The following is an 18,410-nucleotide window of genomic DNA, read 5'->3' as shown; positions in this document are numbered from 1 at the left end:
ACTTCCCTTTCCCGAGCAACATTAACCAGCTCCGACTGGGGGATCCCGAGGCGTTCCCAGGCCAGGTTGGAGATATAATCCCTCCACCTAGTCCTGGGTCTTCCCCGAGGCCTCCTCCCAGCTGGACGTGCCTGGAACACCTCCCTAGGGAGGCGCCCAGGGGGCATCCTTACCAGATGCCCGAACCACCTCAACTGGCTCCTTTCGACGCAAAGGAGCAGCGGCTCTACTCCGATCTCCTCACGGATGACTGAGCTTCTCACCCTATCTCTAAGGGAGACGCCAGCCACCCTCCTGAGGAAACCCATTTCAGCCGCTTGTACCCTGGATCTCGTTCTTTCGGTCATGACCCAGCCTTCATGACCATAGGTGAGGGTAGGAACGAAAACTGACCGGTAAATCGAGAACTTTAGGGCACTTATGAAGCAAATTTTTTAGATGAAGAGTAACCCCTAAAATGAAGTGACAGCATGGAAGTAGCCAGAACTGGAGGTTCAGAAAGGCTGTTTTTTGGGCCCTGGTCCAGCGGTGTTGCCCACAGGTCTTAGCTGTAGCGCGACACCAAAGAGCCGAAGTGGAAGTTTATATGCTGCTGAGCCCATAAGGTGGTTTACTGACACACATAATGTGAGGTTCATTAGTGTGGAGGCAATAATTGCACGGGTAGTTTGAGGAGCGTGCCGCACATTAGGTCCTGACGTTCAGCATAACTGTAAGAATTTCTCCATGAGCCTTTCCGAACGTTGACTGTTGGAATTCTCTTGCTTGTTAAACTGAATATTTTGAAGTACAAAACTTCCAGAAGTCACATCAGGACTCTTAAGCGTTGACAGATACATGCATGCCTTTCTGTTTGATTACATTTCTATCTCCAGCTTAAAAACTAATATCAGATGCACATGATCTCATCTTGCATTTAATCCAGGATTTTCATAAGCAGCTGTCTTTATAAGTAAGGTAAGTCCTAACAAATCAAATTATATAATGACTCGATGTTACCTACTATTTACATAAATCGAATTAGCCTGCAAAATTTCCCCTGAAACTTTTTCCACATTTATCCTTTGCTTCAGCATTGCAATGTTGCTCTTTCCCATCTGCAGAGTTCTACAAAGTGCCGTAACGTAAAAGGCATGATTTAGCATCTAAACAGCTCTATAACCTGAGTTATTTTAGAACCAAAACACTTCTGTGAATTTGCCTAGGATACATGCCATTTACCCCTCAGAGGGTTAAATTCATTATCCTGCAGCAATCAGATATTAAAAGCAGTAAGAACATTTATATGATCATCCTCAGTTTCTCTGGAGAGTTATATTTTCATATAATGGTCGAAATTAGAGCTGCACAATTAATCACAATTGTATCAAAATTGCAATATGGACTAGTGCAATATCCAAATTGCAGGGGGGGGCACAATATTTGTTAAAGGCAAAATATGTGTCAAACCATTTTGAATTAAGTATTGTGGTGCTGCAGAGATGTCCCGGCCTATAAATCCTATCCTACAGACTAAAGAAAAAAATCTTTGTTTGGTACAGATCCTCGCAAAAATCACACTATAAATCATCATGAGAATAATGATGCAAAAACTATCATTCCCTCCAATATCGTGAATCATATTGCGATCGCAATATCAGTCAAAATAATTGCAATTAGATATTTTCCTCATATCGTGCAGCCCTAGTCTAAATGCAGTTTGAAACACTTAACTAACACTTTATTCCAATGTATTTTAGACTGAAAGCCATATGGTAAGCTCAAGGCAGTGAAACGGACAGGTCAGGGTTTGTGTGTGTTTGTGTGATTCAGGGACACAGAAGCATTTAGGTCAGTGGACGGAGACACTCAATTCTGCCCGCTGACCCTGCTGTGCCATACTGTACTCTGCCTAGCTGTCCAAAAAATCCCTCTTTTTCTCTGATCCAAATACACACATAAGCACACACACTCACGGACCGCTGCTTTCGACTTTGCCTCCGTGAGAAGCAGAGGCTCATCTTAGGGGACGAGGAGATTTAAGCACATGCTATTAGAACATCAGCAGCAGGGTGAAACACACACATGCACACAAACAATTACTGTGTCATAACACAAAGAACAAAAAATAAAGGCTGACCTCACCTACCCATTGACACAAATATAGACTCACAAAACCACAAACACATGACTCCTAACTGGATCATTCAGACACTCCGAAGAGACAAATTCTAAGACAAAATTGGTGCAGCAGAGCTCGAAATATCCAGACTTTTAATCCCTAATATGAGCATCAAAACTTTTTTTAGGCTATAGGCCCTTGCCTGTCCAAATCCACAACTCCAGTTTGTAACGCAGGCTTGTTGTTATAAAATTGTAGTCTCCAAGCCCTGATGACATCACTGTGACATCGTCAGGGTTATCTTCTCAGACTGCACACAGCTCCTCCAGGGCCTCCGAAGTCATTTATCAACAGTTTTACAGGCCGAGTAGTGTTTTCAATATTCCCTCGAGAGGGAACATGGTGGAGTGTGCTGCAGTTGGCAGCTTTGCATGTACAGGGAGAAAAAATAGCCTTCCTATTCAGTGTGACAGACTGTTTGGAGAGGGCAGACAAGTCAGTGTTTGTTTACACACTGAAAATCTCCTCAGTTGGTTGGGAATTACACATAACACACACATCCATATATACACTCGTAGCGTCACGCTAACACCAGATGCCAGGAAGTACAGTGGCGACTGATTGGCATCCCCAGCAAAGCCCTACCATGCATGACTCTCTCCCGACTTTGCCTCTTTTAGCAAGCTTGCGTGATCCCACCATCACTTCCCATCATGCCCCCCCCCCCTCCATGTCCTTCCGTCACATGCAAACACAAGTACACAAATACACGTATCGCCTGCTGGGCGATAGCACAGGAGGTGTATGTCCTCCCTCCCTGAACCAAATGAAACGATCGCAGCAAACACTGTTAGTATAAACAGGCTTGGATTAGAATGTTGGGATGACATGCAAGGGGCACAGGCGGCAGAATGTGAAGTGGACAGTCACGATATGTCCAGACCTGACAAAGGATATCTCAGTGTTACAGTACTCACCTCACTTATTTCCAACAGTCCTCCTAGAGCTCTAAAGAGAGTTTTTGAAAAAGCTGATACTATTGTTGTCGTCGGATTGAAGCTGCCAGTAGTACTAATACTTTGTCTCAGTGTTCAATACTTTTACCCAAACTATTAAAACACAATATTAAACTCAAACACTTGTTAAGATGGACATTTTTATCCTCACTTTCACAACATGTTTGCCTATTTTCTGAACTCTCAAGTTGTGTTTTTTCCCCAAACTTGATGTTTTGGTGAAAGAGCAGCTGAGATGCCTCTGGGATGTTTCCGCGAGCATCCAGTGTTTGCCCACTGCTGCTGGATCTAATACTCTGCAACACAGGGACGAGGTGTTAGGAGAAGGATAATCAGATTACTGTTGGGTTAGCGTGTCGCTTAATGAATCAGCCCTGTCAAAGGCCAAATTGTTGTGTGATATTATTGGATTGGAAGAAACACAGGAGACGGGCCACTCATGCTAAAGTGAAGCTGTGAGGTGATGCGAAGTAAGATCACATCAGGCTGAAACTGTTTTTTTTTTACAACTTTTTGTAATGACAAAGACGCTTTTGACGCTATGAAGGGATGTGGTGGGGTGACAAGCTGAAATTGAGCTGTGGCTGTATATCCTATTGCTCTACCTGCTTCACTGATTGGTCACACACACACACACACAGAATCACAGTGGATACATAACACCTCTGATAGTGTTTACTGACTGACAAGTTAATGGCTTTCATGCATAAAGCATGATCAGCATCATGGCTATCACTTGATCTCCCTCAACCCTGAACACATTAACCACCTCGCACCAATTTAATTACACTACATAGGTGGGCCTTTCTCTGTGCAGGTGCATGTGTGTGTGTGTGTAATGTTTTGGTGTGGATTCTGCGTGAAGATATGCCTGTGTTTTTGTATTACTGTTCTCGTTAAAAGAAATCCATGTATCACCAAATTTGATGCTTATGATTTTTTTTTTTTTTTTTTTTTTTCTGAAAAACTGAGGGTTTCTGTATGGTTTGAGAAAATTCCCCTACTTCTCAAACTACAGAAAATAAACAATTTAAAGCCCCAGTGAATTAGCTAAAATGCGTTGTCACAAACCTCAAAACAGGTGTATTTTCTTGGCTCATGCAAAGTTAATGCTTTGGAGATACATGGTTTTTACAGTGACATTTTGTCCCAGCAGATTTTCAGCAAAGTACTGTAAAAGTACTCCCTCGTAACTCAACTTTTCTCATTACTACATTATGTCAGCCACTTTCCCTTCTTGAGTCAACGCTCAGAACACAACTTGTTGATGTCGTAAAGTACTCCGTGGTTAGCATTCGTTTAGCATTGCGTGCTGCAGCAGCATTAGTGTAGTTTCCCCTCCCATATGGATTCAGCCTGAGGCACCATCTGCCCATTATTATTTGCCTCAATGGGCCGAAACGGCAGCATAATCTTTTTAACAGATTACCTTCTTGTTATAGAGAGGCTATAACAGGAGACAAATGCTAACAGGATCATAGATGAAATCAACTTTTCATGAAAGGTGTGGTTTTTTTTTTCTCTCCAGAAAACCTGTTGAATGTTCTGGTGTGACCACAAAACAAGTGATGATTGCCTTTGACTGGCCGACAGCGGGGAGGAGAATAGGAGAGGGATAATCTAAGGCTTGTTGTGCTTCTTTCTCCCTGTTATTTTGAATAATGTGAGTGACACTAGTTGGCACGCAACACAAGGAAGCAACATTTTGCTGAACCGGAGGTGCATGTGGCAGGGAAGACTGGAACCTCCGCTCTTTCTTTTGCCCTCCTCCCCTCTCAGGCAGGAATGCAGCGAGACTAAAATACAGTGGTGGAAAACTAATAAGTATACCCTGAGTTGCTGTTAAGAATTTCCTTTTTTAGTATGAATAAGCAGGAAACTGGTGCGTTTTGTAATGAAAAACTAAACAGTGCAGTACTACTGAGTGAAATGAGTGAGCTACTGTATACACGTATACGGTTGTTTATTCTAAACGTTGGGGGCCAGCGGTCCTGTGCTCTGCACTACATTTCTTCGAGTCTAGATTTGAATGAAATGAATGTACTTCAGACTCTTTGGACCAGGGCCTGGACCTAATTAACTCAACTTATGAGGACCCCAAAAAATATGTATGCCTTTTTCAGTTCAACACTCCTCTTCCTTCTTCAACCCTCTCTTTTCCCTCTGCAATTCCAATCATATTTAACTAATTTAAAACGTCAAATTCACCTCCCATGGCACATCTGTTTCCAAGCATCTTGTTTGTTTATAAAGCACGAGAGGTTTTCATTTCAAATCTATCTCTAATTAAACTCAGTCTCAATCAGCGAGATGGGCTTTATAGCAACTAGCAAACGTGCACATAAACTTTACAATTTGAGAGGACGCACGCGCTTTACGTTAATTTCGAGCTCTTGAAATCTCAGACTGCTCTTGAAAATGGAGATTGTGAGAGTACAGAAATAGAAGGCTTGTGCTTTATTGTGGCCAGGTGGGGTTCCTGAATGCAACTTTTATTAACCACCAACAAGCCACAGCCATCTTCATCAAAGGAGGAATCCCAGGAAAAAGCTATTTATAGATTAACCACGCAAACACTATATGCACGCAGGAGCTGATGTCTCTTACAGTGATGCAGTGTATCTCTCATGTGCACACAGGGCACAGAGATTATTTTATAATCAATACATTAGAAATGTATCAGTTAATAATTTTACAGTTGGCCAACCAGGAAACAAAACACCTATACATATACATACTATACACCAGCAATCTAAAAGTCTTACTTTTTGTGCTTGAGCAGGGTAGAAAATGTACCCTCTGTATCCACAGTTTTCCCTCAAATGTAGTATGTATGGACCCCAAAAAGGAAATAAATGATGTCTCTATTTGAATGAGCCTGTCAGAGGAAGTTTGAGATAAATATCGAAACAAAGGAGACAAAGAAGAGAGGGAAAAATAGGCTTAACAATGGACTTTTTCCCTTGATAAATGGTGTAATATACCCTCACTATGTGTGGTTGTTTCTGCAACTGTGAACTGTACATGCAAGCTCCAGAGTATATACACATGTGTTGTCATTCTACCTCCAGGCAGGGTTATTACTGCGATGTATGTGACTCATGAGGGAGTTTGTATCCTGATTTCACCCCCGCTGAGCAGTCTGAAGGCCAGGGTCGACGTTTGGCTAGTGGAACACGCCAGATCCCCGGCAACGACAGGAAAACTGGAGCGTCTTGTTGTCTTCAATTAGAAAATACACTGTTGCATTCATTTGGTTAACGTCAAATTATAAGCTTTCTTGCATAACTGGCTCATCTCACGCAACACATGCCTGAATGCAGCCTGTCTGTGTGTGTGTGTGTGTGTGTGTGTGTGTGTGTGTGTGTGTGTGTGTGTGTGTGGTTGTGTGTAAGTGGAGAGCACATCATTTCACTCTGAAGCACATTCTCAATGGGCCTCCACCCATTTGCATTCTGTTAGTTTTTCTAATTGTCTGTATAAATATTGCACCATGTTGGCCCTATGTTGTGGTTCATTTTCCAAATGCTTGACAAGGCAAATTTAGTGTAGTTTAGACAGCCTTTTAGCTGGCATCACATGTGCGTCGCTCTTTCAACGGGCTCATCAGAAAAACAAATTTCTCAGCCGACAAACATGCTCACATAAAACGTGCACCAAACAATCAGTCATGTTCTCTATTTATAGAAGCAATTAAATGGCTTTCACATTATGATTGCTACAATAGTCCTCCAGTGTGTGTGTGTGTGTGTGTGTGTGTGTGTGCGCGTGTGTGGCGTCAGTTTTATGATGCAAGCCACATACAGTAGCAGTACACGCTGTAGAGCAGTTGCCATACAGTACAAGTGGGTTTTGCCCAAGGGCTCATGTGGGGAGGCATATCACTCTTGTACAACATGGTGACAACCAAAACAGAGAAGTGTTAACAATTGAGTTTACATCCCAAACTGACAACCGGTGTGACCATGTTGCTGTGTCATAATATCACTTCCCCTTCACTTCAGTATCTAGGCTCACAACTACGGCTGTTGTTTACGTTCTATATTCAGGAATGGATTTTTTAGATAGATACTTAGGATAGAACTCCCTTAGCAGCTTCACATGCACACTCCACTCAAACATCAATCACTCGCGTTATAATCTCCTCAAAAAAAAAAAATGATATTTGTGATTCCTGCCCTGCCTCTAAGAAGAGTACTTTTTTGTAGATGTTGTTTTGTTAACAGACAAAAGGAAAATCTCTAAATCCTGGCAGTCTATCCCTTCAGATTCTCACAGTGAAAAACATTCTCATTCATAACGATATCGGAAAGATTATAGCCCTCAATCCAACGTTAATATTGGTCAAAAGTGATTGACGATGGAGTCAGTGTAGTTAAATGCGTATTGTGTATATCCATCAACTGGAACAGTATTACATAAACAAGTGGAAAAGCTCCTGTTTATCCTCAGAAAATATGAAATGCCATAAACTTTCTTTCACTGAATCTTTTTTTTCTTCTCTTTGCCACATTGCAAAAACAAGAAAAAAGTTGAAACGGTAAGGGCTGGGTTTGGAAAGGCCAGGATCCGGACATTTGATCTGTGTCATAATGAAGTATTAGCTTCCATTACAGTGCAGGCTTAACCTTTTTGCGGAGCACCATTAAGCGCTTGCCAGCAGTCATCAATATTTAACAGCTGTTGCTATTATGAAATTCTTTATGGGCTAATGTGGCTCGCCGGCTCGCACGCAAGGCCTTGGCCGGCCGCCAGCACCCTGTCAGGAGGAAGGGGGGGGGGAGATTGACAGACGGCTCGCTCGCGTGACAACCAGCCCTTGATCAGCCAGCTTCTCTCTCTCTCTCTCTCTCTCTCTCTCTGTGTGTTGCTGTTGCTCTCTCTGCTGTGGATTTCCTGTGCCTGTGGAGAGAGAGAGACTGAGAGAGAGAGAGAGAGAGACAGAGAAGAAGAGTGCTGAGGGAAGGGGGTGGGAATGAGCAAAGGAAGTGGCTGTAAGCCAACCCAACCTCAACACACACACATATGTTCACACACACACACACACACACACACACACACACACACACACACACACACACACAGAGTTTTCTCTACTCACGCAAGCCTTGTGGGAGGGGAGGGACTGCTGTGCTGCACGGCGTTGGCATGTTCCAGGTCTGCAGCTCTTCATTTACAAGCCAAACACACAGCAGAGGATCAGCTGCCAAAAGATGGCACCCATGCTGCTGAAATCAGGGTAACAGGGAGCCGGAACACAGATAGATAGATAGATAGATAGATAGATAGATAGATAGATAGATAGATAGATAGATAGATGGATAGATGGATAGATGGATAGATGTGTTCAGGTGTCACTCAGATATTTGAGACATTTGGGAAACATCAACCCTCTGAGAGAGAACACACATAAGTTTTCTTATTTCTATTACAATGTAAAAAAATACTCCATTAGGCAAAAGTCCTGTATTACTGTAAAACGGTCGCCAGATTAGAAGTATCAAAAGTAAAAAAAAGGCATGCAGTAAAAAACAAACAAAAAACTGTACGTGTAACTATTACATATTATATATATTGTACTATACACATCATTTTAACTCCTTTATATATAGCCTATTGTTGGGTAGTTTAACAGTGCATCAGAGTCACTAGTAAGTATAGCTGTCAAATAAATGCTGCTTATTATCAATTAATTAAACTGGCAGAGTATAAAGTAATGAAAGCAGGCAGCAATAACCACCTGTTTGACTCGATTTGGAGTAGCATGCATGCAGCCATGTATGACCACTTACCTGCTCCTCACTGCATACTGCTCTGGATAGGAGCCTGAGCTAAACAATGGACCTGGTGTATTGCCTACTATTCAGTTCAAAACGCATGCTACTCATGTACTCGCGAGTTATAAAGCGCTCTGAGTCATGCAACGCTCTTCAGCAGCGCTCTTCAACATAATGTCGTGCCATGCCATCTTTGAATCTAATGCTCTAATGTACAGGACTGTATTGAAATATTCATCTGTGCGGTTCTCATCATTTTGCGAGACATTCCTTTGTGTTTCATCTCCATTGTCCCCAGAATAAAAACATGCCAGGGACATTATGGGTCCACAGAGACATCTCTTCCCCTGTCTCACCGCTGTCTCTCCTTATGGCGGTTTCTTCTTTCTCTTCTCTGTGTTTTCTTCATATTTCTCTTTTTTCGCCTGTTATTAGTACTGTGGGAGAAAATGGCTTTACTGTAAAGGAGACAGTGTTGAAAACAAAAGAAAACACACCAGGACTGTGCTGTACACATTCATATTATGCTACATGGCCAAACTCACCTCACCCCCTAGAGGTTACAGAAATGAATACCTGATTGGTGGGGACTGTGTCCTAAACTCACACATACATACACTCACACACTCCTTTTTTATGATGTGCTCATTCCTAGTCTCTGACGACAAGCAGCAGTGAAAGTTTAGTAGGAGAGGGACACATGTTGCTAATTTTTCAGTAGAAGTGATTCTTTTGGCACGCAGCAATCTTCACCACAACTTTACAGATCTTTTTCACTTCTCGTATCTCCTTCCATCGCAGTCCCTTTTGCAATAGCAGATTATCTTTTCATTTCAAAAAAATCAAACTCATCTGTCTCCATAGTCCCTCATCTGAGGTGTTACCTGAGACATTTGTGACGTAAATTGAATGAGCTTGATATCTGGCGGGGTGGTCCTAACATTTTGTTTACTCAGTGGAAGTGGAAAGACAGACCTGGCCGACTGAAGGAGCTAGACGCTTTCAGCCTCACCCTTGGCAGCGTGTACATCCCGCTACTTGTCACTTTTTAACACCCTGTCCTCAAACAGAGCACATAAACGCCTCACCATTACCTACTCTGTTTTTCTTTATAGACCAGAGAGGGAGAAAATAGAGGCAAAGAAAAGCAAACCCGAAGACACGAGCGGCGATGAATAAAGCCCGTATTGTTGGCAGAGGAAGTGCTTGTGCCGATAATTAATCATCCCGTGTGTTTGTCTTTCCTGACGCTGCATCCTCTCCAAAAGCTGCCGTAAGAGAGAAAACAAAAATACATGAGGCGTTGAAGGAGGAAAATAAAGAGGCTTATTAGATTCATTTCCCTCTGCACTACTTTCCACTGTTTGGATGATATTGTGGTGATTGAAGAGAATGTGTGTGTTTTGTGTGTGTGTGTGTGTGTGTGTGGCTGTCTGAGTCTTGTTTGTTTGTATGTGTTTGCACCTAGCGGAGGTGATGACAAAATAATTAACATTATTACTGGCATTTATGAGTTTACTAAGCTGCCTGTCAATGCAGTCATCAGCCCTTAGCCTGATTTTCAGCGGCGGAGGCACACATTGCGGCCTTTACAGTTTTACTCTATATTGCTAAAACACATCTCTTGAAACCCTCACCCATTTTCTCAAAACTGTAAACACAAAACCAAATTCTCAAACTATATTCACACCAACACCTGACTCTGCTGGCAAAATCAAACAATGCTTTCAGATCATACACACAGCCAGTCAATAACTCAACACTACAGAGCATCCATTAGACATTACCTCAAACATTCGAGAACACATATAGTGATATATAGTGTTAACCATTTTCCATCACAGTGTAAAATGTGTTTAGAGTTTTGCAAGAAGAGAGACTGATTTAACAAATGGGTTTAGGTCCACTGAGCATTTGGTTCAGAGAATGGGGTTTAGTGTTTCAGCAATTCAGAAAAAAAACTGTATTTTCAGTCATAGCCTGAATAAAATCTGATGTTGCAACATGGGGGAATAAATGATTAAACGTGAAAAAAGTAAATCCAGACAAATGTATGGATAGAGGGGGAAAAAAACAGGCGCATTAGCTTTGCGTGCTTCAGGGTGGAATTAAGACAAGGGGAACGCTTTTGCTATCACGAAATTGGTTGTCGATCGCCTGAGTTGAACAAAGAAAGGGTGGAGAGATGAGGAGGAGGAGGAGGAGGGTAGAAGAAGAGTTGATGGGGGGGAGGGATAGACAGAGGACAGGAGATGGTAGAAGGTTAAAGGGGGAGGAATGGAAGACGGAAGAATGGGGTTATTCGGTGGGGGTGGGGACTATATACGAAGCATCAGAAGATACATACATTCGTACTTAGATCGTTTTTCATAGTGAGTCTATGGTGTGTGTCTGTCTATGTGTGTGTGTGTGTGTGTGTGTGTGTGTGTGTGTGTGTGTGTTTGTGTTGCGTGACTAATCTGTGCCTGCTACAATGAGTGACGGAGCGAAGGGCTGATCTCTTGTAGTGAGCCACATGCCCCCTGACAGCACACCCATAAGAGACACGCAAACATGTCTCCAACACGCAACACACACGTCACCAATGCACATGTGACAGTTCTGCACGCCACAGTCGTGTAGGCTAATTGCATGTGTACACACTCTGGCATGGTAGTAGGTACGCCTTACTCTACGGTAGCGGAAAGAGCACGCCATATGTGTAGTGGTTGATGGAGCGTTACTTGCTTGTGATATTTTCATAACTTTAGTAGATATTTCTTTCTTTTTTTTAAATATCACATGGCACACAGGAGCAGGAGCGTGAGTGAGACATGCTGATTGTCTTTAATTGCAGTACAGTGTTTGTGAAGAGATTACAGATTCAGATTATGATTAGAATCCTTTTTTTTGTTGGACTGAAATATAGAAAAGATAAGACATTTTCTTTTGTGTTGTCCCCGTCCACAAAGATCAGACTCAGCTAGAGACCAGCAGCACTGGAACTGGAAAGAGTTCAGTGTTTTTTATAAGGACACTTCAGTAAGGTCGAAGCTTGTTTTAACAGAATTAAATGATGAAGAACATGGCAGACCCTTGTTTCAGTGCAAATAAGTCCATTTTAACAATGATATCAATAATCAACCAGATGTCCCAAACCCACTAAATGCTGCGTTCTACTTAACTCTGTGTATCGGTGAGCTTTGCCTGTGCGTGTGGCTATATATCGTGTGAGAAGAATCCTGTAAAGTCATAAAATCTTCCACTGTTTTGCTTTGTTACACGGCCCCACCACACAGACTAATACCTGGTGTTAGTGCAGTGCAAAAGGAGACTGATACAGTTAATGTGCTGGCCACATGTCTGAGTGTCGGTCCAACTCTCTCACTGCCATATCACAGAGGTTGTGGAAGAATTGGCAAGCATACTTTAAATGTAATCGTTGTTATCATCCTCAACTTTTCCTGTGTTGACAGGGCTCTACACACATACTCTGTATTCTGAGTAGAAAATAATAACTTCAAGACCTATATGAGGTGTGCTTGATTTTACTTTCCCGACTTTGAACGCAGCATATATGAGCACATATCCCTGTCTGTGTACGGTTACTAAAAATGATTTTCTTCTCTTTTTTTTGCGGCTGCTCTTTTAATTTCCACCTGCACTTGCAACCCCAGACTGAACAACATTTTTACTTTTACATCCTTACATCCAACGGGTTGCTATTAGTTTATTGTTTTAACATAAATAAGTCCCTTATTCCAGCCAATTTACTCTTTTCTTTTTCTTTTTTATAGCGAACAATGAGAAGCCCTCCAGGAAGCACGGCATCAGCACAGCATCCTCTAACCCTGAACCCCGGAAAGAGAGCATTCCCCTGGGCACCACCGTCAATGAAAGCAGCCTCCTTCTGGAAGTAAGAAACCACATGGCTGTTGTCTGTATGTGTGGAAGAATTCTGTCAGCAGAGTCTGTATACAAATACTGCCCATCGGTTTTTGCTATGCTAGTATTATATTGTTGCCTTTGTGTTGTACCGTTGATGAAACACTCACTAGCTTGAATACACGCCAGTCAGGAGTGTGAATTTGGAAGAGGGGAGGGAGGGCTTTTTGTGTGTGTGTGCGTGTGTGTGTGTGTGCGTGTGTGCCCTTCGCCCTTTGCTCTGACCTCCTTTGCAGAGCTGGGGTGTTGCGTGACATAGGGGTGAGACGGGAGTGTCAGAGCTGATGGAGGAGGTGGGGACTCACACACGCTGGCGGCTTGAGCAACCAGTCGTGTGTGTGTGTGTGTGTGTATGTGGGCTTGTTTAACTACATTCGTGGGGTCCAAAAACCGTTAGTCCAGTATACTACTACCCGACAGTTTTGTGGGGCCAAAATGCTGGACCCCATAAGTTTAAAGGGCTGTTTGAGGGTTAAGACTTGGTTGTAGGATTAGGGATAGAATTAGGTTATGGTTAGGGTGAGGGTAAGGGTTAAGGTTAAGCATTTAGTTGTGGTGGTTAAGAGGTAAGGGGCTAGGGAATACAATATGTCAATGACGGTTCCCCACAAAGATAGTGCCACAAACCTGTGTGTGTGTGTGTGTGTGTGTGTGTGTGTGTGTCTGTGACTGTGTCTGTGTCTGTGTGAGTGCATCTCTGTCTGAATGCATGTGGTCGTGTGTGAAAGTGAGCAGAAGAGAGTGAGAAGAACACACCAAGCCTGTCGACAGTAATCAGAGCAAATAGGAGATTTGTTTTTTGTCAGTTGACCTAAGACCTTTACTCAGATTTAAACATAGATTATTATAAGTGCATATATTTAAGGGTATGGGTCATTTCTTGGAATGTTTTGACATGATATCAGGACACCCAGGATTACTCAGCTATGACCAATGTTGTTGAATGTATTTTACATGAAACTCGTAAAGATATATTGTTTACTATAATTCCTAGAAAGGCAAGTGTTTCTGTTGAAGGCATCAGAGCGGACAGGATGTCATAATCAGACACATAACGCAGCACGCTACATGGGAATTGCTTTAGCATCAGATCATTGCTACACGCTCAATATCCTAATGGCTATCTGTCGAACAACATATGACACTGATCATCGGACAACCAAACTGTGTGCGCGCAGACAAGGAGCCGAGCTGATCCACTGATGCTTCTGTTAACGTGTTAGGATGTCTCAATGGGGCGGCAAACAAAAGGATAGATTGACTGTAGTTATGTGCTGCCTACCGTTGCGTGACTCAACGTGCACCAGGGCCTCACAGCAAACTGTGTATTCGTTGTTATGGTGCTGGGATCCCGAGAGAGGAAGAGATGGATATGTTTGTGTGTCCTTGGTAGGGCTGCATGACTTTGTATGTGTGAGATATGCTATTGTTTTTGTTTTATTATCTGCTTGTGAATGTTTGTCTAAGTGTTGACCAATAGGAATTTTTGGAGATACTCAATACATACACCATATATTGTATATTTCATTGTATATATTGCATTTGCAATATTACATTTTTTATATAGATACATGTTCTATAAAATTTGAAACGTCTACAGCAATGCTGGGGACTAACATGCTCCAAGCTTACAATGACCATAAGTGTGTTTCCATCCACCTGTTTTCAATTTTTGCATAAAAGCTTAAAGTAGAAATGCCAGGAATTCGAAATATTGCAAAATGTTTTTATGCTTTGCTTAGGTGGAAAAGTTGGTGTATCGAGAAAAAGAAGACTCAAATGAATAATTTAAACATATATAAATACCATATTGTTCAAGTTCAAGTTCAAGTTCCACTTTATTTATCCTTAGAAAAGGAAATTTGATTTGCAGCAGGATATTCAAAAACACACGCATACACATACATGTGTAAGCAACATTATAAACACAGCACAAGACACACATCAACACCTTCAATAGAGACACCTTCCCCAAAACCAGTGACAAGATCCAATTGGACAGTACACAGGTCAATATGTCATAATGAACAGTAATGAAAATAAGATAATAAATAAGAACATTTCTATATAAAAAAATTCAATGATGTCCCTCAAATGAATTCAGGTGCCTAATAGCCACAGGAATAAAAGAATCCCTGGCACGTCTAGTTCTTAACATAGGTAGCCTAAAACGGCGACCGAGGGGAGCAAATTAAACTCCCAAAGAGTGGGTGATCAGGGCATTTTAAAATTTGGTTAGCCTTACCCCTGACCCGTCTATCATATATGTGTTGCAGCTGTGATAACTGTACCCCAACCACCTTAGACGCTACATTTACCAGCTTTGTGAGCTTACGCTTATTGGTCATTGGAAGACCACTATACCACACCACGATACAAAATGTCAAGACTGATTCAATAAAACACTGGTAAAACAAAGTCATCAGAGTCCTGCACACGCTAAATGATTTCATCTTCCTCAAGAAGAAAAGTCTCTGTTGGGCCTTTTTACAGGCTGCATCTGTGTTGCTCTCAAAGGATAATTTACTGTCAATGATGGTTCCTAAATATTTATATTCATCTACTGTCTCAACGTTCATGTTCTGGATAACAGTTTGTGAAACATTATGCTGTGATCTACGGAAATCAATAATCATATCCTTTGTCTTAGAAACGTTAATAGACAAATAGGAGTTTTCACACCACGCAATGAAATCATCAACTACAGGGCCATGCCCCACCTCATCATTATTCAAAAGGCTCACTATAACAGTGTCATCTGCAAATTTCACACAGTGCCTCTTCTCATACTTACTCCTACAGTCATTTGTGTATAAAATGAAAAGCAATGGAGAAAGAACACAGCCCTGAGGAGAGCCTGTGGAAGTAAGGACTTTTGAGGATAAAACACCATTGACCCTTACACACTGCGACCTGTTCAACAAAAAATCCAGTATCCAGCCATTTAAGTTAGGGTTCAAGTTAAAAATAGACTGAAGTTTCTCGGCCAACAAATACGGCTGAATAGTATTGAAAGCTGAAGAGAAGTCTATAAAAAGGAGCCTTGCATGAGTCTTTGAGGTTTCCAGATGTTGATAAAGGGAATTTAGCAATGTAAGTATTGCATCCTCAACACCTCTGCTAGCCCTATAAGCAAACTAAAGAGGGTCTAGCTGTTCTTCCACCTGCTGTGTAATGAAACAATCCGTTCACGATGGATTGTATGCTATAATCTACTGGCTTGATCTCTGCCAGTTGATTCTAAAAGCAGTTTCAAGCGCTTGGAGAACAAAGTGACACGAGGCAGGGTTTCCTTCACCATGTTCTAAAGGTTTAGTGAGACACACAAGGCTATATATAACCTACATCCTGGACTATACACCTGCCCATTGCACATACCTCCTCACTGTCTAATTTTAAAACTCTTCTTAAAACCCACCTCTTTTTTTTGGCTTTTAACACCAGGTAGAGTGTTGATCTTATGTGTATACTTGCTTATTTTAAATGTGTGCGGACAGTGCATTTTAGTTTTTATTTATTCTACTTATTTAATTTAATTTTAATTTTGATTGCATTTATCTTTATATTGAGGTCGATCACAGATTTACTGATGCCAAAATGGAGAATACGCATTGTACATACATACTTTACTTTATACAGAGTGAGCAGCAGCTTCTTGTGGAAGTATGATGACGTGAAACACATTATTTGAATAAAAAGAAAATAACACGGCCGCTGTACTGAAACAGCGAGAGAAAGTGTAGCAGACGATCACGGACCGACTGAATGCGTAAGCAGCCTAAATATATACATTAACTGACCACTGCTCTGAATGGAAACCGTCATAATCCTACCATTCAATGATTAGGCTACTAATCATTTGCACAAATTAACAATTGTACTCTTTGCCTTAAAAGTAAGCAGAAGATAATGTTACTCAGGAAATGTACCATGAAGATCCATTTTCTATAACGCTAGAATATGAAGCGTAAATATCTCTTTCACTCTGTTCCTCCCTCTCTCTCATTGGCTAAAATATTAATTTCCTAAGTCATATTAACTTCCACTAGGCCTACTCGCTTTTAATGCAAAGTGTACAGGTGTTCGTTTTTGCAAATGACAAGTGACACATTGAATGGTTTCATTTAAGAGCAGTAGTTCATAAATGTATATTTTTAGACTATCATTTAGTCTGTCCGCTATTATCTGTCACGCTTTTTCTCGCGTTTTTTTATTTTTTATAGAGGACGAGTTTCCTTCTCTACATATTATATGCCTTGCTCCCTGGTATATATGGACATAGAAAATAAAGACACTGAAGAAATTGGACTGTAAAATCTAGAAACTATAAAGATGTGATAAATTCCATGCACTCTGTAAACATGAATGGAACAGAGTATATTCATCAGTTATTTCCCCCCAGGCAAAATATAAGGTCAAAAACCATTAAGGTGTCCTCTCCCAGTTGTCACATGAATGTACAGTAGCCTACATCACTAGATAGTTACTGGTCCAGTGAACTAAGTCTATAATTTGGGAGGATTGTACAGTTAGGATATGTTCTTAAAATTGTACATTCCTCCCAAATTATAGTCCCAGTTTACTGGACAACACAAATTGTGTGCTAAGAATGCCAAATACAATGCACATGGAAGCAGAACACACATGATCCTTATTGTTAAAGAATAAAAAAATAAATTATAAACTAAAATAATTTAAGGTGCATTGGGGAACTATAGAAATGTACACCATTGTATGTATTGCCCTTAGTAACAGACTTCATTTAAAACACATTTGATTTTTTTTAATTTCATACAGCATGATAACAGTAGCAATGAAAAAATAATGGTCACAACTTTAAATAATTAAATGAACAGCAATATACACCTGTTGTATTTTAATCCAGGCTGATAACAAAAGGGTAAAACCACTGCTGAGTGAACAGAAAAGGTTCCAGGATTAAATAAGTCCTGGCTGTTAGCCTGGTCGGGAGCAGGCTAGCTGCACAGAATAAATCTCCATGGTGATTTATGTGCCTCCACTTTTGTGAAACCGAGTCAAGGCTTAATTCATCCAGGATAACTGGGAAATCCCGGCTTAATCCCTTATCTTGGTTTTGTGAAACAGGCCTCTGATTCTGATATACATACAATAACAATAACAATAACATAACATAACATAACATAACATAACATAACATAACATAACAATCCCTCCATTCAGTGAGAGTAGATAGATAAGAAAGAGGCACCAAAGGAAAGGGAGGATTGATTCAAGGTAGCTTCACACTGATAAATCTTCAGGAAGGAAAACAATGTAACAATTTATGATACAAATTCATGATACCAAAAAGAAACAAAAAAAACAAAACAGATGAGAGAGGCTTTGTTCAGAGTTTTCCCAGAATGGGAACAACAGACTCACAACACATATTACCATCACGTTTTCAACATTGTTTTCATTCATTTAAGGTTTGACTGGCACTCTTTTGATAACATCATCTTTTTAAACCATCTTTTTCTGCAATAGTTGGAGAATTGGCAATGCCAACTTTTTACTATTTAAGGGTTTATCTTGATGAAACAATATTTGAATATTAAATACAATAGTGGG

The 18,410-nt window shown here is 41.1% G+C and overlaps 1 protein-coding gene across 1 annotated transcript in view; it reads left to right on the top strand.

Moving 5' to 3' along the window:
- The window catches only part of ahrra (aryl-hydrocarbon receptor repressor a), a 70,556-nt gene that overhangs the window by 37,680 nt on the left and 14,466 nt on the right, over nt 1–18,410 (top strand). Inside the window, exon 4 of the mRNA XM_028570041.1 lies at nt 12,671–12,789. Within this exon, the coding sequence (XP_028425842.1) occupies nt 12,671–12,789 (119 nt within the window). The remainder of the gene's footprint in view (nt 1–12,670; nt 12,790–18,410) is intronic.

The sequence above is a fragment of the Perca flavescens genome, chromosome 22 (genome assembly GCF_004354835.1).
Source record: "Perca flavescens isolate YP-PL-M2 chromosome 22, PFLA_1.0, whole genome shotgun sequence".
In the NCBI taxonomy this organism is placed as follows: Eukaryota; Metazoa; Chordata; class Actinopteri; order Perciformes; family Percidae; genus Perca; species Perca flavescens.
The sequence above is the reverse complement of the archived record's forward strand: the minus strand, read 5'-3'. Positions and strand labels throughout refer to the sequence as shown.